Source organism: Neolamprologus multifasciatus, chromosome 7, assembly GCF_963576455.1.
Source record: "Neolamprologus multifasciatus chromosome 7, fNeoMul1.2, whole genome shotgun sequence".
NCBI lineage: Eukaryota > Metazoa > Chordata > Actinopteri > Cichliformes > Cichlidae > Neolamprologus > Neolamprologus multifasciatus.
The window spans coordinates 32,390,410-32,414,365 of NC_140445.1; the positions used below are offsets into that span (position 1 = coordinate 32,390,410).

Sequence of the window (23,956 nt, forward strand, 5' to 3'; positions counted from 1 at the left end):
TGGCGACACTCTAGACGTTTAACTACATTTGGCTGAAATATGGTAAATATTAATTCAAAAAATCAAGACATACCAAAAAAGTAGAGTTGGCTGCTCGACTTGACTGAGATGGATGCCTTTTTTGAACCACGATCCAAAGCCCGCGAGATGAAATCACGCGTGGTTTCACGAGATTTAATGTTGCTATCTTATTGACTTGCTTCACCTGAACATGATATGAACAATTTAATACACCCTTTCAGCATATCATGTAGTTTTTACACTATATGGTTACATTTATCTTTAAAACATGAGGCAATTGTGTTAAATACATGCAAGATGCTTACATAAATCCAAGAGATGGCCAGTGCCTTTTTTTCAGTGTATTCACTGATAGCTGCCAACATCTGCAAACAAATATCATTCTATAAAGTGGTTCTATATAGTGTGTAACTGTTCATATACAGCGTTATTAAATTTATTGCTAATGCAATCATATGGCACACTGACTTCTGACGAAATTTTAAATGGCACTCGCCATCAGAAAGGTTGCCTACCCCTGCTCTAGCCTTTAGGACAGTGTAGCCACATTTGCTTGCTGCATAACTTAAAGAGTCGCCATTGTTCTTCATTTTTTTCATCTTCACCAAGTTTTTTAACATTTCTTATAATTCCCATACTGAAGTTAAATCGCATCATTTCGTATGCTGCTATTACAAACTCCTTCATGTCCCATTAGGAGCTGATAGCTCACTATAAGATTTGTGACCTGGCACGTACCACTATGTCCTCACTATATCGCACAGTCTTAAAATTGATCAAGGCCACCATTAATCTCAATCACTGTGTCGTCAAAGAGGAGCCAGAGCTGAGGAGAGCTGTCTCCCAGAGTGTGGATCACATCTTAATCAAGGGCTTGTTAGCCCTGGGCTTAACCATAGCTGGAGCCTGCAGGAGGAGGCCTTATTCAAACCTGTGTCTGAGCTCCAGTTAAAACTCCAGTGATCACCTCTTGTTGATCTCTGCAGAGCAGAGGATAATCACATGGTGAATGGGTTTGACAGAAATGCTGCTTTTAAGGTGAAGCACATCTGGCATAAGTTGCATAACTGAAAAACAGTTTTGTAGCCATGATTTTTTTTAGAACCACTGGAAGAGAGCAATTAATCATTTAAAAAGAGACTTTTGCTCTAATATTTGAAATTTGTGTTTTGGGAACACTGCATGCAGAATTTTTGAAATACCTATTAATGACAGTTTAAACAGACTTGTCATTCCAAATATTTGTATCCTTATTGATTAAAAAACATGAATAGAAATGGTTAACCTTAAGTTAAATATAAAATAAATACATAATATGTGTCACTGCATAACCAGTTTTGTTTCACTACCAAAGTTCCCTGGATGGTCTGTTTTTAGTGCCTGTTATTCAAAGCTATCAGAGGCTTGATTAGACTTCAGGGTGCCAGCTCTCTACACCGCCCCGCTCGCTTAAGATTCAGATTAAGAGGCCTATGTGCCAACTCTACCAAGCTGTGGGGGTGGAGGTGGGGTTGCACTATACCAGCCTGTGCCAGTGCCCTACTTTGACTGAGTAGGCGCAAAGAATGTTTGCCACGTGCAGTGGCATCCTCCAGGCAAGATGACTTTGAACTCCCTCCCAGCTGAACCCGTAGATCTATGTCAGTGTCCCATTGTAATATCTAATGAACTCAGCTCTCATATCCTCACTACTCAAAATTAAAAGATTGTTTTCCCCTCACACACTGATAAGAGAAGCTCTGCAAACCAACTGATATAAAGCCCTGACTTTCATTAGTATGCTATGATTATAGCTTATTGGCAAGAGCATGCCGCCCCTTCAAATATTTCCCTTGGATGTGAATATATTTTTAATTATAATACATTAATTGTAATACATTTATTCACACATGGATTTATCTGTACCCGTTAGTGCTAAATTACTCTTAACGTGACTTCCCAAATTATATTAATAATCTTAAAATGAATACGTTGCCTGAAGGTCCATATACTACCAAAAGATTCTACTTTACAGCTAATTGTAGACATTTTTGACCTGTGTTTTAACAAAGATATTATAAATCTCGTAATTTTAGATGTTAACACAAGACTTATTAGTCCTTATTAATTCTTATTTCTAGACTGCAAACACTACACAGAGATTACAGGTTTTATGAGCCCACTTGCTCTTTTCCTCACCGAGGACAAGCAAAAATATGCAAATTATAACCTCAACTGTCTCCTAAAAACATGTTTTATTATTTGGACCTCCAGCATTTCTAAGGCCACAGTGGGACATTTGTGAGTGGATGTAGTCATGATCTTAAAAAATAAAATAGCTTTAAAAAGAAAGCCTAACGTTTCAAAAAGTTGCTTTTGTTGTATTCAAGATTATTCTGGGACTTGTAAATGTTTGTGTCCTTGTACTGTTTCTTTTGAGAGTATCAGCTGTAAACATTTTTATACAGTCTCCTCATATTTCTTCTGTGGATTCCTTAATGAGGATGAGTTGTAACAGAGTAACTGGATTAATTAGTTTTTCACATCCCCAGGTTGCTGATCTATGGTCAGTACTGCAGCCACATGGAGAATGCCCAGAAGAAACTGGACGAGCTAATAGCCACACGGGAAGATGTCAGGATTAAAGTAGAGGTAACATTCATCTCTACACACGTTTAAAATGAATGTCGTACTCAGAAGTTGTGGTATTTGTACCAAATTATCTGGTCTGAGTATTTTAATAACTGATGGTCTGCTAAGATTTTACCACTCATCCATCTCCAAAGTTTGCAGACAATGACACAAAAAAGTAAAAATATGCTGTGAGTAGCATTTGTCAGGGTGAACATACCTTCTTCATGCCAGAGGGCAGAGATCATGGCCAGATTGTTTTCTAGCTGATAATAAGGCAACAGTAACTGAAAAAGCATGTTACAACCAAGGTATGCAACATCTTCTCTGAATCCAAAATGTGACCAACCTTAAATCAGATGACCACACCATGTGCCGCTCTGGTGAGTCTGGATTTCTGCTGTGACACTTTAATGACAGGATCAGAATTTTGCTTCAAAAAGAAGATGGCATGGATTTATCCTGTTTGTGCCAACAGCTAAGGCTAGTGGTGGTGGACTAATGGTGTGGGGAACATTTTCTTGGCACACTTTGGACCCCTTACAGTACCAACTGAGTGTCATTTAAAAAAACACAGCCTACCTGAGTATTTTGCTGATCATGTCCATCCATTTATGACCACAATGTGCCTGTCTTCTAATGGCTGCTTCCACAGGATAATGCACCATGTCAAAAAAGCTCACCGGATTCCAAAGTGTGATAGCCAGCAAAATTATATTTACAAATTGTTAAATGTTCCTGCTGACTCCTGGCACCAGTGTGTGGAGATAGATTATTATATTACAGCAGCTGGATAGTTGTCCACCTGTTTTGATATGGCATTATAGCTAGTGTTTTGCCCATGCACCATGTGCAAACACCACAGGAGAAGAGAAACATATTTCGGTGTATTGCATCACTACTAAATTCATTGTTTGCCAATTACAGAAAAAGGAAAAAGTGATGCAGTATTTCTTTTAGAAAGTATACTCAAATCTAAAATTTTATATCAATCCAGACTTGCAGTACATGCTCTGAAGAGTTGTACCAACAAAATAAGCTGCTTTAGAATATGGCCGTTTCAATCAAAGCCCAACTCAAAAGTAAAATTTACTGTTGAATAAACAATGGCAATGAGTAAATAATGACTTAGATGAATTCATCAGTGGGGGCAAGCTTTGCCTTTGTTAGGCAGAACCTATAATGAAGTCAGATGTAATTTGCATATTTGCCCCTAGAGCCTTAAAAAATTCAGAACATTTTGTTATACTGAACAAAACGGAATATTAACCAAACAGGGGTTGTGGTGGATCTTGGTTGTATTGTTAAATTTCCTTGTGCACAGGAAAAGATGAAACAAGAGAAAAAGAACCTTTACTGTGCAAATCTGGGACATTTTTAGAATCTATGTATACAACAAGATCTCCCCCTCAGTATGCTTCTGTGATTTTGTGATGTTATACAGACTGAAAATCCTTAGAAAAGGAATGCAGGATAGAGCGGGATTAAAGCACATTTGCAGTTAGAATGGGAGGACAAGTGGGCCCTAGAGCTGATGAGCACAAAAGGCAATACATATAGCTATACAGGGTAGTAGTAACTGAGATACCCCATTCAAAATAAAGGAGCTTTGTAAAAGGCTAAGTCAGCCTGTTATTGGCTCAGTATAGAAAAGTACTGTTTGTAAAACAGGATAAGCTTTGCTGATATTGCACACTTAAAGAAACTGAGTGAACAAAGATGTACACAGACACCACTGTGAGGGAACCTTATAGGATAATACTAACAAAAGACCGCTTCTTATGGAGCCGAGGGAGAATTTAGGGATATGCACTCATTTGTCAGAGGATGTCCTCTCTCAGCATGCTCCGTAATTGTGTCACAAATAGCTGGCACAACCAGAGTTTTTGTGCCCTGAAAGAATAAACCGGCCTCATTGCTAAAGGAGTGCCCTGTGAATGTGTGGAAGCAAGAGCAGCAACACAACAGTGTATTCTTAAACAACAAATGAATACTTGTTTGTAGGAAATCTACAATGCTGTATTATGCAACATGTAATAACTGTGCCACTGCTTGTGTCACTCTTCCACAGGAATGTACAATGAAAGTGCAAGAAGGAAAGTTCAAGCTCCAAGATCTTTTGGTAGTTCCCATGCAGAGGGTGCTGAAGTATCACCTCCTGCTAAAGGTAACATCCAAATCTGTAAAACCTGTTTATGTGTTTACACAGTTTCATTCAAATGTAATTAAGATTTTGGCTAAATAGCCGTGTGATAGTATACACACTTGCTTTATTTTTAACTTCTTACCTTTTAAAGGTTTATCTCAAACATCTGTGCTGCTATATCTCTGTGGCACAGCTAGTGTATGTTGCTAACTTTCAGATATAGTTTGAGGTGCAAAAAACCCCCGTCTTCTGGAGTTAACGGAAATGATGCGTCTCCATAAGAAATCATAAAATGTCAGATGACCCGACAAACAACAGAGACATGAAAAAGGTGTTTTCTGATTTCAGTAAACATGTTGTTTCTTTCACTCTCGACTCTACACTTAAGCTAAGCTAAATAAGGAATACGCAGGTTTCTTTTGATTTGACCAAATCTGGCATCACAGTCTAACTCGAAGTCAAATCACCACTCATCAGCCCGTGCTTCAGACGCTGCTAAATCCTTGAAATACAGTATATGCTGCATCCACTTCAAATAACTTTGTATGTGACATTTTTGACACTCAGAGTTCAAGGATTTGTGCTGTATATATTTCAGAAAGTTAATAGCTTTCCATTCCGAAAAGCAGATCCGCACTGTAAGAAATTCTTCTTGAGACTTTGTCAGGGAGGCTATGGTTCATCTCTGCTCTGGTTTCAAATGATGCATAACACCTCTCTCTTTTATTCCGTGTCTAATGGCGGTGTCAGCTGTCTGGATTTGGTCAGTGTTGTTATGATTTTTCAGACGTCACATTAACCTATTTTACAAACTCTTTTCTGCCCTTTTAAAAAGCTGTTATTTGATGTGTCACTGAGGCAACACATATGCTTTGTGGACTTTAACTTAATACACCTCATTGATGTGTCTGCCTTTGCACATTATTCACTAATTGTTTATGTTGAGTTTTCTGTGCCCTTTAATTCAAAAATGTCAGGTGCTATTGCTAGTCGCAACTTGTCAAAACACAAATTTGCTCTCGTATTTCTTTTAATCATATATTTATAGTTATATCAATATATATATATATATATATATATATATGTATATATATATATATATGTATATATATATATATATGTATATATATATATATATATATATATGTCATTAAATTGTTTGAAATTATTAGCAACAACTGAAATGGTGATAAAATAATTATAGTCGACTACAATTTTCATGACTAAATAATAATTGGGTTAAAAAACATTTTTAACCTAATCTTGCAGCAAGGAATCATAAGCTTAATCGTTCTTGCTTCTTTTTTTTCCCTTTTCTGCTTATAAGCAAAATCACAATGTCTGACCATAAGCCAACAATTCACCTGTCACCTGTCTCCTTTGTTTATTTATATTTTAAAAAAATAAATAAATACAAAAGCCACTGTAATACAGTATTACCCATGATTAATTGACTTTGCGTCTCAATTATGGATGAGCATATGGGTTTATGATACGGTTTGTAATAGCCAGGGGCGGAGGTGATTCATCAGGTGATTGTAGGTCCACACAGAGAGCGCCGTGGCATCTGTATTAGTTTGAATCGAACCCCTGCAGGAGTCGCACTGAGCCACTGAGGTCAAATCAACCGTGCAATAATCAGATTAAATACACCCCATTTCACTGCTTCCTGCAGCTTTGCAGTAAAACACTGCTGCACACTGAGGCCTCAGGGCATGTCAGACTGACAAGGCTTGTTTTGGTTTGGGTATGTGCGTGTTCAGTCCTGCTGAAGGGTACATCTACAGTTGTTGTTATATAGATATCATCTCAAGAGTGTGAACCCTATTTGATGATACTGTGCATGGCTCTTTTCTTCATTCTTTTATGATAGTTGAACTTCACAGAGCAAATTCAACAATTCTCAGAAAACTTAAATCATGATCTTGTGCTATACATTTTGCTGTATATGTTTTGCAGTACAACTGTTTTTCTTTTGCAAATGTAATGCACCTCTTTCTTTAAAGGAGCAGAAGGTTACTTAGATCATACAAGTTACAGGTGGAGCCCAGATGAAAGCACTTTTTTCTTGGTTTTGTTTGTCAAGCACTTGCTGATAATATTTGAAGTAGGCATGAAAAGCCAGTGAGGGAAATGTCCCGTATATTGAAGCTCTAAAAACAGGGGATCTCGTCCGTGTAATACCATAAGCTTCAAAATATCAGACGGATGATCCATGGTTATGTTATGGGTATGTTAGTATGTTAGGGTTAAATTAAGTACTATGGTTATTTCCTAATTTACATCCGGACTTGTTTTTCCACCTTATGCGTACAGTGTTTTATTCTTTTATTTTCCCACAACCTCACATGCACATTAAGCAATCCTAGCAGTTGCTGATAGTTTGGAATTTTCTGTTGGTTATGCAGCTAGCAGCTAATGATGCTGCTAATGTCTCTTCATACTGCTAACCTCAAACAGAGATGGTTTACTTCTTTTTAACTCCATGCTGGTACCTGCCAGCAGTGAAATCTACCATGAAAACATCACTGTAGTGCTTAATGAAATAAACAGAAACTTAAACTTTTTTTTTAAATATGAAAACTAACTGACTGCCTTGTTTCACACTGGGTTATGGAGCAGTAACAGGGGCTGCTGTAAAGGCAAGTTGCCATGCCATTAATAAACGCTGAATCTTTCTGGGTTTCCCTTCTCCAACTGGTATTGCACAGATTGCCATACTCATATTTGTGTTTTTGTTTAAAAAGTTCCTGTACTTACTTTATTTTTATAATAACTTATTTGCATTTTTCTGTGTAATTTTGAGATTGAATTACTCAAAACGATTAATCTGTAGTGATTCAATCCAGAACCTGTTTGGGCTGTGGCTTATCCAATTAACCAATCAGCCAGTACCAGTTGGTCACCTAATAAAGTTGTTTCCTAATACTTTAAGTGTCGCTGCAGTCTTCACGTCATCATATTTTTGTTTAAAAATCAGTAAACCTTTGGGAAAAAAATTACACAAACAGTTAGCAATACATGATCGAATGATTAGTGTGCAGAGGTCATCAAGCTCAGCTGGCATTAATGTGGAGGTCACAGTGTTATTTCCTAGCACCTGAACAGTAAACCCCTTTATGAGTAGCAGGTTGTTTTACAACATAACTTTGACCAATCTCTACTTTATCAAGCTAACCAGCATATATGCTGATCAGCCTACCAAACCACAGGCAAATCTTTACCCCTAAGTGCAAGCAAGAAAACTTGCATATTTACCTTTCACATTTGATTAACTTAAAGACACCAAAGAAACAAAGTAACTTGCTAAATCGGAGTAATACTGGCCAGAAAGGCAAGTTAAAATTGTTGATGTTAGATGCAGAAAAATGCATTTGGCAGAAACTACTGCCTCAGGCTTAGTTTTGATTGTTTTTTTTAGATAATAATCAGACAGAATTCAAAATCTGAACCATTCATAAGATTGTATTGTACACAGCTCGAAAGCAGCTCTAAAACAAAATTGCAATGCAGTCTAATTGTGTACATTATTATGTCAGTTCTTTGCATTAAAAACAAAACAGAAATCTGGGGCTGGGGGAGGGGGAGGGGGTAGTAAAGCAAAAAACAAGCTGAACTTGGCTGGTTGCTCTCTCTGCTTGCACTCAAGTTTTAAAGTGTACTTTTTAATGTGTTGTTAATGATTTCAGATCTGCAGTGTGCAGTTGTCAAATTTTGCCAAGACAAACAGACACACCATTGGAGTTTGGTTTTTACAGTTTCTCAAAGTACAAGAACATTTTTCTAACAAAATAATCTCTCCGTAGGAACTTTTGAGTCACTCAACTGACCGACCTGAGAGACAACAACTGAAGGAGGCTCTGGAGGCTATGCAGGTGTGTTTGTGGGTGCTGTTTGAAAAAAATCTTGCAGAATCACCCTCTTAACTAAAGCTACATAATTACATACAGCCACTGTGTTGCTCAAGTGTTGTAAATACAGCTTGAAATAGCAGATGCCTGAAAGAATGTCTGGCTCTTCCAGGACCTGGCCATGTACATCAATGAAGTCAAGAGAGACAATGAGACACTGAAAAAAATCAGCGAATTCCAAAGTTCAATAGAAAATCTTGTAAGTACTCCACACTTTCCTTGCACTTGTTATCTTTTGAGCAGCTAAGAACATTTTAAAGGTTGTTCTTTAATATATACATGCCAACACACTGGCATGTTATCAACAGGTGTTTTTGAAGTTCGACAGAATGATTAGTCTCTCCTCGGAACACCTCTATCTTTCAAACTGCTTCCATGATCCTCAGCCATGATAATTCCCTTAATAACTCATTTATGTAAACTGCAAACTGCTCACTTTAATATTTTGTGTAGCACCAACCTTTTTTCTCGTTTTTCTATCTCTCTATCACAATTTCTTTTGTTGTTCCTTGTTGATATGCCAAGTCAGTATTCAGCTTTGGTTTGTACATGTGCCACATATACAGTACAGTAAAAGTGCTCTGAATAATTTATACATGTAGCCACTCTGTATGACTTTGGAAAAAAGTCAAAGGGAGGATGGAGATGTAAGTGTAGAGCAAAATCATCGTTTATCGTGGATATTAATTCTCTCTGAAATTAAAAGTCTAGCAAAATTATTTATTAAAAATTGCAGAATCCATTGGTTTAGTAGGCTGCTTTTTATATTTGTTTGGTTTTTTTTATTTTTTGTGACCTAAGCAGCAGGTGAAGCTGGAGGAGTACGGGAGGCCAAAGATAGATGGAGAACTGAAGGTGTGCTCCTCTACGAACCGAACAAAACAGGACCGGTGAGTCCAAGTTCTATAGTAAAACTAAACTATAATAACCTTTAGCAACATTTTATCGCTGCCAATATTCAATAAAAATGTATGATTGTCTTCAGGTATATATTCCTCTTTGATAAAGTGGTCATTGTCTGCAAGAGGAAAGGCTATAGCTATGAGCTCAAAGAGATTATTGAGCTGCAAAATCATAAAATGTCGGATGACCCGACGAACAACAGAGACATGAAAAAGGTAAGAACATCACTGTTTGAAATGAGACAGAGCAATTTTGTCAGTGAGATCTTTGTAAAGGTGGCCCGGCCGGTGTAGGCGATGAAGCGGCATGTGTAATCATTACAAATGTTGCCCTTGAGCTGAAGGAGCTTGTTGATGGTAATTTCTGATGTGATTTCAGATGGGGTAATACACTGTTGTGTCAAACGTGCATTGTGTTCATTCGTGCTTGTAAAATCATGTAAATGCAATGAAGATCATTTAGGATTCATGACAACGTACTGCAGTGCACTGGGCATCCGGTCTAACGTGGCTTTTTTGTTTTTGGATCTGCATGTGTGTGTACATGTTTGCATGTGTAACTGGGTCTTTCTCTGGTGTCTTTCTTTTTGCATGCTTACCAGTCCTGTGGAAAAATGGTAAGCTCAAATGATCCCCTTATTTAACACATCTTCTCATAGCGGCTTTGTTTTTGTTTTGGCTGTGGTGATTTTTGGGATGTAATACCTTGATTGCATATGCACAGTCTGAGTCTGTGACCAGCTTCTTATCCAATTAATTGCTAAAGCATGTTGATGATCTTTTAGGTCTGACTTGAATTGACCATATATTTGTTGGAACTGCTGATATCACATGCCTCTTTCTTATCTCGGTCTGCCATCCACAAACCTTTTTCTGCCATCTGTTCAACACTCACTTTTTCTCACCAGTGGTCTTATGGTTTCTACCTGATCCATCTGCAAGGGAAGCAGGGCTTCCAGTTCTTTTGCAAAACTGAGGAAACAAAGAGGAAGTGGATGGAGCAATTTGATATGGCCATGTGAGTACGACTAGTTGGATAAAATGTATTTTATGTGAGACTAATTGTCTTTGCCATGTTATTTTTCAGTAGCATGGGAAAAAATAAAGAATCCTAGGTATCCTCGGTTTAACTGGTTTATTTAATTCCATATTATTTACTTATCTAGGTCCAACATCAAGCCAGAGAGAGCCACAGCTAATCAGCACAACTTTGAAATGCACACATTTGATAAGAATACCAACTGTCGAGCCTGCAAGATGCTCTTGAGGTAATGACCCTGACAACCCCAGCGCTGGTATCTCTAGTGCCGTTAATAATGCACACCAAATACATCCTTATTCCAGCCTCTCTAGTGACTGTTATGTCAGCATTTGGTAGCAACAGCATTTTTATGTGTTACTTATCCAGACAAACTTTATAAAGCAGAGACACTGTATGTCCAAAATATGCAACGGTAGAATTATTAATAAATTATGATGCACAAAAAAAGAAGTTCAAACTGAATGTTTTCACTGTCACCATCTTGGTGTTTTGAAACCACATGTGTCAGCAGATGAGCAGGAAACAGAGGACATTCTGTGGCTAATCACTTGTGATTGACAGTTTGTTAACCAACGAGCATCCTGGATAATCCTCCTCTCTGATTCCCTGACTTATAATTTACAAAATAGACTTAATGTTTTATTCAGAGTGTCATGAAAATAGCAACTGAGCCCAATAAAATGATCAGGGAAGTGTTTACTGAGAACACAAAACCAGGGAGCTGATGGTCTTTTTGGCAAAGAAGCACTGCTGCCAGGAGACCTTTTGCAACTACTCCCACGTTGGCTTCACTTTTTCATAAAAGCACACAAAGGTTATTACAGTTAGGTAAGTATTTGGACAACAACACAATTTTTGTAATTTTGACTCTGTACACCACAAACAGAGGACAAAAGAAATACCCTTGGAGTGGAGTATACGCTACAGCAGTACAAATATAAAAATAAATAATTTAAGTAGCATTTGGTAGTGAACAAACAAACAGACTTAAATCACAGAGGGAATATGTTTTTGGCTCGCATAACCCGTTATTAGTGTGAAAGCATTCTTTGGAAAATATTCTAGTAAGTGTGACTGCGGCTGACGGATGTTATTTTTAAACATTTCCCGGCCCCGCACCACCCACAGTGTTCCTGAGTACACCTTCTCTCATGTGAGAATGCTGCTCGTCTGCAGTGGGATAGCCCGTGTCACTGAATCACCACTTTCACCTCTATTAGAGTCAGCCGGCTAAACCCCACTCTGTGTATTGACCCACAAATTGCATGGCTTTGCTGACCTAAATTCACAGAGCCGATGGCAGCAGGGACCAGCGTTCTCTCTTCCTGCTAGATGCTAATTACTGCTGCAGTCCCAGCGGATCCCATCGTGATTTATGGCACTTACTATTCAACTTGGCAGCGTGCGATGCATGCAGTGTTACAGTACCCGTAACAAATAAACTTCAGGAGTACACGGTTTAAACTGAGCCAGTTGATTTGGTGATTTTTAAAGAATTACAGAACGGGAATGATGGAGGATGTGGATTCGCAGTTGGAACAATTATAGGAACAAGCAGCAGGTCCCCTTGTGTGTTGTTCTTACAGGAGGTTAATTTGTGTCTCAGCCACTTCCTGTTTGCAATACTAAAGTGCATGTTTCTGTGTGTGTGTGTGTGTGCCTGTCCTCAAGGGGCATCTTCTATCAGGGCTACTACTGCTCTCGCTGTGGAACAGGAGCTCACAAAGAGTGTCTAGAAGTGATCACCATTTGTAAAATAAGTAGGTATTTCCTCTTTAATAGAAGATGTTATTCAGATGACTTTGTGAGGGTCAATTAGTGAGCAAATGATAAAAATAGATAAATAAAAACTGTGTGACATATGTCACGGACATGCAGGGCAATAATGATGACTGCTGTAATTTGATGACCCCTGTCCTGCTTGTAGGCCTCTTTATGCAGCAGTAAAAGGGAGGCAGGCTTTTTTATTGTGTCAGTGGATTTAGCAGCAGTATCTGACAACGACAAATTTACTCAACATGAATTCAGAAAATCATTGTGGCCTATTTTCTCAAATTTGAGCCAATTTAATAACTGCTGAGTGAGGTTCAGTATGAACCAATCAAGTTCTTTGATAGTCGAAGGTCATAATTAATCAAATAAATTCTTAAAATCAGTTAGTGTGTGTATAATAAGGACCACAGAGCAGGACTGTAACAATATAGTTTGATGCTTTCAGTTTTATCTGCTGTTTAACGCTCACAGGAAACCAGTCATACTACATTGCTGTTAGTCAGCTTAAAAAATGGTCTGCATGAAGCTATGCTGTACATTTTGGCATGCTGATGTCAAGTGCTGATGGATCCACTTGGTGAAATATTTTCTTGTGAATCCTCTTTGACAATCTTCAATATTTCCTCTTTTCAGATCCTCTTGACTTGGTGAGTAGTTTCTTTTTCACTCAATATACAACAGCTTTCTCTAATTGTCACCATCTTTCTTTGTTAAATAATTACCACAAAATGATAAAAGGTGATGTTTTTGCTTACTTATTAACAATATCAATAATCAGATATTTGTCTCTGTTCTGTAGGAGCCTGGAATATCACCTGGTAAGAGCTAACATTTGAATATTCTGTCAGCTGTCAACTTTTTAGCAGTAGCTGCGCTTAAATAGCACGGCTCTCTACTGCCATCTAGTGGATAGCTCCATTGCAGCAACAATACTAACCCTATACTAATCCCTCTAAAAAAAATGTAATATTGTGAAAAGGTTTTATTTTGTTTTCCTATAATTGGATTCAAAAAGGCAAACTTTAATGTATTCTGTATCATCACATGTTCACATCACAAGTGAACTATTTCAAGCTAGATTATAGTTTAATACAGATTTTTTTTGTGGCTTTAAAAAATTATCAGAATTCCAGCATCTGAAATTATTAAATTATTTGTGATCAATCAAAAAAACTACGTATAATACAGAAATGAACAATTCCTGTTAAGTTAGCACTTGGTTGGGGCTTCTTTACCATGAATTGCTACATCCGTCTGGCGTAGTCTGGTGGTGATCAGGTTGTGTCACTGCTTAGCTGTTAGGGAAGCCCAGATTCCTTTAATAGTAGGCTTCAGGTGTCTCATCTTCCCCAGTTTGTTGATTGAGGAAGATGAGATTCTCTCTGGGGTTTCAGGTCACGTCAGTTGCCTGGGTAGTCAAACCCAGCATTATCATAGTCAGCAAACCAATAAATACTAGCTTTGGCGCGGAGGGAGTTCCTAGTTCCTGGTGAAAAAGGAAATATGCTCCATACTTTTTGTCAGGTGGAAACATGAAGCGCTCTAGTAGGTGGTTACATTGAATTTTTATGTGATAGTACAGAGTAGAGCAGCAACCATCAACACCAGCAGATGGCATGGCACCCTAAATAATCAAAGATTGAATTCTAGCATGAGGTTTCCACAAACACTTTTGATTGTGTGCCTCTCCATCCTTCACCCAAACTCTAGAACCTTGATTCTAATTGAAATCAAAAGAAAACCTGGACCACTGAGCAACAGTCCATTTCTTTTTCTCTTTAAACCAGGTACTTGTAAGATGCATCTGATGTTTTCCATTGTTTCAGGAGTGGCATGATTTTAGGAATTTAACTGTTGTAGCTTTGATCCTGAAGAGGTCTACATGTTGCTTTTGATGCTCTGACTCCAACCTCGGCCCACTTGTTGTGAAGCTCTTCTTGAGTGGACTTGACACTCTTGTGAAGGCTCTGGTCACCTCTCTTGGCTCTGCACTCTTCCCGGCCGGTTCATCTTTTCATTGATATGCTTTGATACAGCACTGAACAGCCAGCCTTTTTTGCAATGACCTTGTGTGGTGTTACGTCCTCGAGGAGGGAGTCGACTATCATTTGGACAACTGTCAAGCTAGGAGTCTTGCCTGTGACTGTGGTTGCATGTACTGAAGTAGAACGAGAGATACACATTATTTATATAGTTTGAATACTAACTAATGCAAACCCAAAATTAAATATGCCAATAAGTCTGTCAATAAGCATCAATACTCCAAATTTGAGAAAGTCTGCAGATATTTAACTTTACAGCTAATGAAAATATAATATGTAAAAGTTTACCTTTCTCTATTATATTACAAAAAAGTAACCTTTCCACAATATAAATGCATTAGTAGAGTATGCAGAAGTACAGTAGAGATACACTGACTGACACTATTAGGTACACTTGCAGAATATGATCTTTTCTTTCACAACTCTTCTACAGCTTTTGTTTTTTCAATGTCAGTGGAATTTTTTATTAGTGAGAAGCTGGAAGCGGTAATGTACTGGGCACTGACTGTTATTGCAGGTCCTAAGATGGTGGCAGTGAAGAACTACCATGGCACACCGGTGCCTCCGGGGAAGACACCTCTCTGTTTCCAAACAGGAGATTTTATCGAGCTTCTGAAGGGAGACCCGGATATCACATGGTGGGAGGTAGAGTAGTCAATCATTTTTAAATCAATCCATCCCCCACTTTGACACACGCAGCTTGTTACGCAGACAGCTGATGTTGGCACAGCACCTCACACAGTGGATTTGAAATGAATCAGTGATTCTCGTGTTAAATTCAATTTTTTTTTTACCTGTGAGATAGAAAGTATAGAACATAAGTCAAGGTTCTGTCTCTGTTCAAATACCAGCACTTCCAGATTGAAATAGTTAGCATATAGGATTGCTATTATTAGATCTGGACAAAAAACTTGTTTTATTGGACAATTGCAATGACTTTGGTGGAGTCTTATAATCAGCAAAGCTAAAGTGTGAGCACACAACCTCCTGTAAAACTGTATATTAGTTTTTAGACACACTGTTTTTTTGTATTGATTGAACAAACAAGATATATGTGTTTATACTGAGCTTTAGAGTTGCCAGTAGCAAACGTTTTGTTGCCTTTGGAGCCATTTCCGTCATTTCTTTTCATGTTTTCTAACCAGGCTGCAGAAAGCACTATCAATCTTATCCCTCTGGTGGTGAGCAAGTACAGTAACATACCCCAAAATGCCCTTAATTCAAATTGCTGTGGAGTAGGCAAATCCCTAAGTGCTTTCTTTCCCCCGTGCTACAAAAAAAAGATAATTTTTCTTGTAGTTGCAAATCATCATCATATTCCAGCGCACATCTTGTAAACAGAGTCCCCTTGTCACCTTGTCAGTTTAAATTAATAGCGCTTTGGCTTGTGTGTCTCACTAAAATACCACAGGATACTTTAAAGAGGGTTTGAATGATAAACTGAGCCATGCTCGCCTAAAATTGTTCTAAAATCTTAGAGGAAGTTAAAGACTTCTTTGCACCTTCACCAATGGAAATAAATCACTTTTAGCTGAACATTAGAAGAAGTGTACGTGCAGACCTGGAGGATCCTCTGCAGTGAATTAGTCTGGATGATAGGAACTGTGACACTGTTTGCTCCAGGAACTGTTGGCATTCCTGCTGAATCACCGACTCTAATATCAGGCTGGCTTTTCCTGAAGTGACTCTGGGCAACTTTCTGATGACATTAATTGATCTTAGCTATAACGGTAGGCTATCCCTCTACAGCATGGCAGTTTAATCTCTCAGTGTGATGTCAGCGGGTGTGCAGAGTTTAAAATCGATTGCTGCAGGCATAAGATGGTGGAGTCATTTCATCCTCTGTCTGACTTTGATGGGGAAAGTTTGTACATACAACATCTAGCACCGAAAATATGATGCATTGTGTGTAATATTTATTTAGCTCCAAGTGAATACATCGTCTTTCAGAAATGTTTTACTATTTTGACAAAACTAATCCAGTGCAGATAAACTGGCACCACTAGGAGGCACCAACGTAACACTGTTTCACATTATACACATTAAACTAAAGAATCTCTGCTTCAGATATTTGTTTATTAATATAGTCTTACTTAACAATGATTACTTGCAAGGAGGAAATATAGTTCTCAGTTTTAGTTTTTCCTCTATACACCCTGCAAATTTTTCAGTGCGCCTTAGGATTTCCAAATTTTCTGTATCTACACTAAACTATATATTACCCATTTCCCCCTTTTTCCCACAGATGTTCTGTGGTATTTCTTTGCCTGAAGTAAGCACAGTTTTGTTTCACATCTAGAAATAAACTTACCCTGTGTTTGTCTTACAGGGAAAGCTGATACAGACACAAAAGAGCGGCTTTTTCCCCAGTTCCTATGTAAAGCCTTGTTTGGACCCAAAGGTAATGCACCCATACACCTGTAAAGTGGGTTGTGACTGATTACAGCGTGTATGATTGGACGAGTTTATGCATGTGCATGTCAGTTAGTCCTGTGCTGTGTTCTTTAATGAACGGTGTCTGTTATGTGCGACAGCCCTTCCAGTCATGCCGGTCGTCCTCAAGGGATGCAGACTACTATGGATATCCTTGGTAAGACCCATAACTGTGCATTTAATGGGCCTGTGCACTATAAGGTACCATTAGCCCAAGGTCAATATCCTGTAATTAGTGCAGATCTGTTAATGTTAAATTATAGCGTTATCTCAAAGCAGTGGTTCAATTGAAGCTGACAAGCTGACCCTAACCAAAAGATTAATTACTACATGGGTGTTTGAAGTTAAGTGTTTTTAAAGCTTTTAGTGTCATTTGATGAAACAACTTTAAATTTAGAGGTCCCTGTTTTTTTGTTTTGTTTTTTTCTGTAGGTTTGCAGGAAACATGGAGCGGCAGCAGGCAGACAACCTTTTAAAATCCCACTGCAGTGGGACCTACCTTATCAGAGAGAGGACGGCTGAGGCGGAGAGGTTCGCCATCAGCATCAAGTGAGTATTTCAGATCTTACAGGAGAGGAAAATGTCAAGGGAAGGTTTTTATCCATATCTCATGGAGAATAAATATTCTCACAGGGAGCCGTAGTCAGCTTTTTCTGTGCATCTTTTAGCTCCAGCAAATTACTACTCAGTAATTGCTTTTTTTTTTAATCCTTCCTTTTTTTGTGCCTTTTCAATGAGAAGATGCATTCTCAAGAGGAAAAAAAAAACATGAGTTCTTTACTGGAGTTGTCATATAATGATGGGTTGGGAAAGGGAATGCACATTTACACATTTGTGTCTAACTCAGGTGATGAGTGACTGTGGGGACCAGGCTCAATATAATTAAGTAAACAAATCTGTTAAGAAGTCTTAACTTTAAGAAAAAATAATTAATTTTCATCTTATTCAATCAGATGTACTGAAAAAGAAATGTGTGGAGCAGCAGAACACATTAAGTTAAGGGCACAGGAGAATACAGGCTCAACAGTAATATGCAAGATATGGATAAAGAAAATCGATAACAGTGGAAAAACAACATCTGTTCTTGGTGATTTCTCTTTACAGATTCAACGATGAAGTAAAGCACATCAAAGTCATTGAAAAAGACAGCTGGATACACATCACCGAGGCAAAGAAGTTTGAAAGTCTGTTGGTAAGTCATATTAAACTGTTTAAAAAAAAGAAAAAAGGTCATATATTGAACTGCCAACACAGAAACACCCATAGGAGCTTGTTGTCAATGTGAAAGCAGAAAAGTTCACCTTTTTGTATCCTGTTACTTTACAGGAGCTTGTGGAGTACTATCAGTCTCATTCGCTGAAAGAAAGCTTCAAGTTGTTAGATACCACACTGAGATACCCCTACAAGTCGAGAGAACGCTCGCTTACGCGGGCCAACACACGCTCACCAGGTAAACCTTTTGAATTTTTCTCTGTTCCAATACTTTACTTTCCACTTCTGCAGCCATTCTGATACCGCATAGGAGCCAAACTCTGCAAACAACACAATCTGTTAGTACCAGAAAATCATATTAGATCCTTGAGCAATGAACAGCTAAGTACAGCCAGCTGACAAATGATAGTCAGTAAGCGTTTTGGCAGAGCAAGGTTTGATGTTTATCGGTTGTGAAAGAGAGCCTAATGTTTGTCCTTCCGTGTTAATTAACTAACTTAATATGTGGATTCATAGTATAGATTAAGTGACCACGATGCTTATCAGTGTGGTTCTGATGAAGCTAAGTTTTGAGAACATCTTCAGATAAAACATCCATCATTCTTTTAGAAGCAAGTTTCACTCCTTGGCAGGCATCTTCATAACAGCACCTGGGAGTTTATTGAGGCTAACACTAAGCCCCTCTCTAAATGAATAAGGAGACGGCCGCAATGTTAATAAAAAGCTGCATAAATAACCAGAAAAATCTAATAAAAAAAGGTGACTTTGCCTCATGATATTTAAGTTTTATAAAGTTTTATACAGCACCTTCAAGAGTTAAATTCCACTTCAATCCAGTGTGCCAACAGAATCAACATATCTGGTTGATCCACCAAGGGCATTTGAACAAATATGAGACTAATTTACATTATGGATGCAGTAAGCCGAGAAAAAAAACTTGTATAGATTTTGGAATCACTTCTGTCTGTTCTGTTTCAGCTATTATAAAGCAGACGGTTGGCCCTTTGGAGGGAGTAGTAGGTACAAGATTTATTCAGATATTTCTATTCAGGATTCTTTTTAGTGCCATGTCTCTCCCATATAAAATCACATGTGGTTGGCTTTGGACTTGACTCTTAAATACACTATGACTTTTGGCTTTAACTTTTCTACCACTTGACTCATGTTACAGACCTCATTTCCATTAATGAGCTTTGGGTAATGCCCACTGGAAGTTGAGTGGAACCACCCAAAGCTCTAACGAGACATGCACAGACATCTTCAAATGCTAGTGTCAGTGTTTTTGCATGGAGACTGAAGGAGCATTGCATGTTAAATACCTGCTTCAATGCACGATTATGAAAATACCTTTTTCACTCTCTGTTACCAAAATACACTGGTCCAGTACAAATTAAATTTCATGACACTGTGGCTGTGGATACTGTAAGAAGGGGGTAAAATAAATGAGACACACTTCCTCCCACTCTCTTTGTCTTCCCCTGTCCTCTGTTTTTCCCAAGGACAGTGACTCTCATGACTCATACAGACAAAAAAAAGATGGAGGCCAGAGGGGCAGCTGGGCAGAGTAGGAGGGCAGCAGTGTGAAATGATAAAGAGAGTGACAAAGAGAAAGTCAGCTAACTCCAGCCTGTGGAATGACTGAATTGGCTGCCCTTCGTGGCCATTACACTATATGAATACTGGCTGTGTCTTTGCGCTAGCTTCTGTCCTACACTGGCCTCACTTTGTTCGCTCTTCACAAAGACCCTACTGGCCAGTATAGTGAAATCATTTCTCCTCCTGTTTTGGCTGAAGTTGTACACGGATGGAGACAACTGGAGTTTTTGCTAATAATGGGTTTCCTCTCAGTTTTGTCCTTGACTGTTTCCAAGCACGTACTTTTACTTTTCAATCTGGAAAACTCTATTATGGTTGAGAGGGCTGAGTTCACACAAACATTTTCTGATAAGTCAAATCAACAACAATTGAAGCAGCTGGAAAATATATATTATATTATGTAGCTGCCCTATTTATTTTATATAAAATAAATAGCACAACTACTTCAGTTTTATTTCTGTAGTGCCAAATCATGACAACAGCCCCCCTTAAGGCGCTTTGTAACGTAAAGGCCCTGTAATAATAGGACCCTACAATAACCACACGTGACACACAGGCCCCACGACATCCATATCGTATGTAATGACATATTAAGAACAAAAAGCTCAGGTTTCATGTGAATTTCAGTGGAGCTTCATAAGATGTCACCTTTTACTACTACTACTGTTTTCTTGATCCTTTCAACAAGTTGTAACAATTTTAGATCCCTCTGTCTATAATTCCTCAAAAAAGGAATTCTGTTCCAAGTCCAGGAAAAGGATTTGTAAAAGGTGGTGTGGGATTTTACACATGTGTACAGAGATAAGAGGAAGCCAGTCAGTTTTCTTTAGTGGCCACTTTGCTGGGTGGCCAGTGCTAACTCCTTTGCTACATAGTTCCAGGTTGGCCCCTCCTTTTTGGTTCAAAGTTGCTCCATATTTCTCAAATGCATATTCACAATGGGAATTTCCTGTCCCAGAATATCCCAAGGGTTACTCTATTTGACTTGGATCTGGTGGCTGTGCAGGCCATTTGAGTGATCTCAATGTCAAAAAAGCTGTTTGAGATTATTTGAGCTTTGTCACAGTCTGTATTATTAGTTTTTTGTAGACCTTCAGGTAAATATCTATTCGAGAAAAATAAGTTTGAGAAAAAATAAAATCAAATAAAGTGTGACCTGGCCTGGAGAGCTGCAGAGATTTTATACACACAAGTGACACAATGTGCAAGTGAGTAAGCACAAAATCAAGATCATGTGCAATTATACATCAAGAACAAAAAAGGTCCAATTTCAAATAAATTTCAGTGCATCTCTAAGAGATATCACAGTGAACAAGAGTACTAATTTTTCAATCCTTTAAAAGTGGTTATTCCAGAAAAAAGAGCAGCATAATCAACACCTCTGTCTTTAAAATATTAGAAATTAGAGGCTGTAAAACTATGTCTTTATATTTTAAAAAAAAGGAAAAAACAACAACCAATTTGATAGTAGTTTAACATAAAATGGTAGTAAAACATGAGGAACATCGGTATAGTGTCCAGCTTCTTTGGGTGTTTCTTGAGTGCGTTCATAAAGAGCAGCGTATTCATTGCCTGGAGGGAAAAAATGAAGAATCTTAATGTAAGTTTTAGCTCTCTGTCTCCTTGTTAAATAAAAGAATTTAATGCATAATACTAAATACTAATATCTTTTGATAATTTCACTTTCAGCCCTTTTAGCAGCTTTTATCTTTCTCTTTATTTGAAAATAGCATGACCTTGGATTTTCCTCCATTTAAGTTGAGTTAAATGGGAACAACATGAAACACAGACTGCAGCTATTTAAAGGCTTTCACTACTGTAAATAATAGATAACAGTGCCATCTGCATAAAAATGGAAAGCAGCATTTGATCAGTTGTCACGAATGATGAAGTCTTGTTAATCCAACCTTCAGTTGGGCTGTCATCGTAATGCCTATTAGTGACATTATATGTTTTTCTTAATATAATATAATGTAAATTGTACAGTTAAATAAACATAACACCAAAATGTATTTGCAGGTTGGTGTAATACTGAATAATAATGTCACTAATAGGAACAGAACAGACTCTTTCTAAAAAACAACAGCGTTCCCACGCTGCTTCTGTTTGAGACTTTGTAAATAAATTCACACTCTTAAAGCAGTCAAATTGCAACACCTACATGGTTAAGATTAAATATAATGAGAACCGAACGCACAGGCACACAAAGCTTCAATGCAAAATCTTTTTATCTTTCTGCTTCTTTGGCTTCGCCTCTGCATGTGTTCACCTCAAACATTTTCCAGCTTTACTTCCTCCCTTGTCTCGCTCTCTCTCTCCTCCTCTCAGCAGCCACCTGTGCATCCTACAACTTCTCCTTCCTCAGTCCACAGGGCCTCAACTTCTCCTCCTCTCAGAGCCAAGCCCCCTTTTGGTCAGGTACTATCTACTTATCCTTTCCTTTCCCCCGCTGCCTCTGTTGTGTTCTCGCGCCGCATCTCTTGTAATTACATAATAAGCCTATGTACCTCAACCTCATTACTTCTTCTCTGTGGCACTCTTTTCATTAACAAGAACACTGCAGTTCTTCTCAGGATGACATTTCCTCATTAAATCAAGAAAAGAAAACCAATTTCCTCTCCAGTGATGAAACAAGTTGTCCTGCTCATTTGTCATTTTGTGGCAACAGCGTGTCACGCTGAAAACTGACCTGACCATCTCTCCTCTGTACATTCTTCACAACTAATTATTACCATTATGTTCAGTGTGACCTCGTCTTACAACCATCACCCTCATACATAAATATGAATATTCATCAATACCAGTAAATAATAACTCTTGTTACGAATTCAGCGGTGTGCCATTGAGTTAATTAACTATGGCTCAACTCCTATTGTTATCAATTTTCAGTGTTTACACCTCGAGTGGTCAGCACAGCAGTGGCCAGGTATAACTTTGCAGCGCGAGACATGAGAGAGCTGTCACTGCGAGAAGGCGACATTGTCAAAATCTACAGCAAGATCGGTGGAGACCAGGGCTGGTGGAAAGGAGAAGCCAATGGAAGAGTAAGTAACTATGAGTAAAGTGTTTAGTTGTGGATGGGAAATTGATCAGACCCGAGGCATAAAAGCCACCACTGGATTAAATACCTTAATGTTGTAATATTTTGAGTTTGATCAAAAATGCATCCAGTTAACTTTATTAAGTTAGACATCTGCAAAAGAGAAATTTGGGGAAAGCATGTCCCCAAAAGTGCATTGATACATTTGACAATTTAACCAGTGATATCGGGGGGAAAAGGAAAAACAAAACAAAAAGATGTGGTTGAAAGACAAAAACTAGCTCCTGGGAAATGTGCCAGTTTAATAGGAATGTGATGTCAGCATTTTATTTTAGGAACGTTCCCTATTAGGCTGTAAATTTAGAGTTGTGCTGTGGAGCCAGAAGATCTCCACAACTTGAGCGGCTGTAAAGCTAAACCTTACCACACTCTGCTGTACAGCCTGGTGTAAAAATGCCACAGAGTCTAGTTTTGATTTTTATCTGTGTTTTCCCCACCTTACTTTTATTCCCGTGTGTGGATTGATGGAAATAAGCTTTTAACTTTCTCCTATGAAACCATCTGCCTGCACACGTAGTTTCTTTGGATTGGTCTCTCTGTAATGTATGACCTTGATGGAACAGAAGTGGTAAAAAAAGTAATCTGTATTCAGTTGATGAAAGCTGAAACGTGCCGACTTAAAAAAAAAAAAAAGCACATCTACACCTGGTAGAACTCAGCAAAAAAAAGTATTTGCTAATGCAGTGTGTACAGCAAATACATTGAAATTTGTGTATCATATACTATGATAACCAGGTCGACTACTTTAGCTGGTTGCAAATCTAGTCTGACAAAGCCTCTAAGTTTTCATGAAGTGAGCTGAAGTGTCTTGATTGCTGCTGTGTATGAGAAAGACATCAAGCTCACAAAATTAGATACTATTTATTTCTACATTATGAAGAAATACCCACCGTAATTGGATGATTTGCTGAATGTAGTGGCTATTAGTGACGACATCAGAGCTGCTGTTTAATGGCTTTTTACGTCTTTTTTTACATTCTTGATATTTATAAGAATAAGATTTGACCTAGGTGAATAACCTAGGTCAACTGATGAGTATTCATTGCCCTTCCTTTGCTGTGTTAAACCCAAGAAAAGCTTGACCTCCCAGTTCTGTGTAGACATGACTTTGTGTAGCTTCTTATAAGGTGAAGAACGTTGCGGAAGTCTCCATTCTGTGTCCAGCAAA

General features: G+C 38.2%; 1 protein-coding gene across 15 annotated transcripts in view; it reads left to right on the forward strand.

Annotated features, from left to right (window-relative positions):
* The window catches only part of vav2 (vav guanine nucleotide exchange factor 2), a 213,041-nt gene that overhangs the window by 187,902 nt on the left and 1,183 nt on the right, over window positions 1–23,956 (forward strand). For 2 of the 15 annotated variants that reach the window (XM_085165892.1, XM_085165897.1), the window contains 20 exons: window positions 2,553–2,652; window positions 4,703–4,798; window positions 8,584–8,652; window positions 8,801–8,887; window positions 9,490–9,578; window positions 9,674–9,818; window positions 10,496–10,608; window positions 10,757–10,858; window positions 12,304–12,392; window positions 13,039–13,052; window positions 13,205–13,223; window positions 14,965–15,092; window positions 16,777–16,848; window positions 16,982–17,037; window positions 17,313–17,429; window positions 17,985–18,072; window positions 18,207–18,330; window positions 19,071–19,112; window positions 22,017–22,106; window positions 22,578–22,732. In XM_085165892.1, coding sequence (XP_085022018.1) covers window positions 2,553–2,652; window positions 4,703–4,798; window positions 8,584–8,652; window positions 8,801–8,887; window positions 9,490–9,578; window positions 9,674–9,818; window positions 10,496–10,608; window positions 10,757–10,858; window positions 12,304–12,392; window positions 13,039–13,052; window positions 13,205–13,223; window positions 14,965–15,092; window positions 16,777–16,848; window positions 16,982–17,037; window positions 17,313–17,429; window positions 17,985–18,072; window positions 18,207–18,330; window positions 19,071–19,112; window positions 22,017–22,106; window positions 22,578–22,732 — 1,795 coding nt within the window. Of the gene's footprint in view, window positions 1–2,552; window positions 2,653–4,702; window positions 4,799–8,583; window positions 8,653–8,800; window positions 8,888–9,489; window positions 9,579–9,673; window positions 9,819–10,192; window positions 10,208–10,495; window positions 10,609–10,756; window positions 10,859–12,303; window positions 12,393–13,038; window positions 13,053–13,204; window positions 13,224–14,964; window positions 15,093–16,776; window positions 16,849–16,981; window positions 17,038–17,312; window positions 17,430–17,984; window positions 18,073–18,206; window positions 18,331–19,070; window positions 19,113–22,016; window positions 22,107–22,577; window positions 22,733–23,956 lie in introns of all 15 variants that reach the window. The other 13 variants (XM_085165903.1, XM_085165905.1, XM_085165900.1 and 10 more) reach the window with 11 other exon arrangements.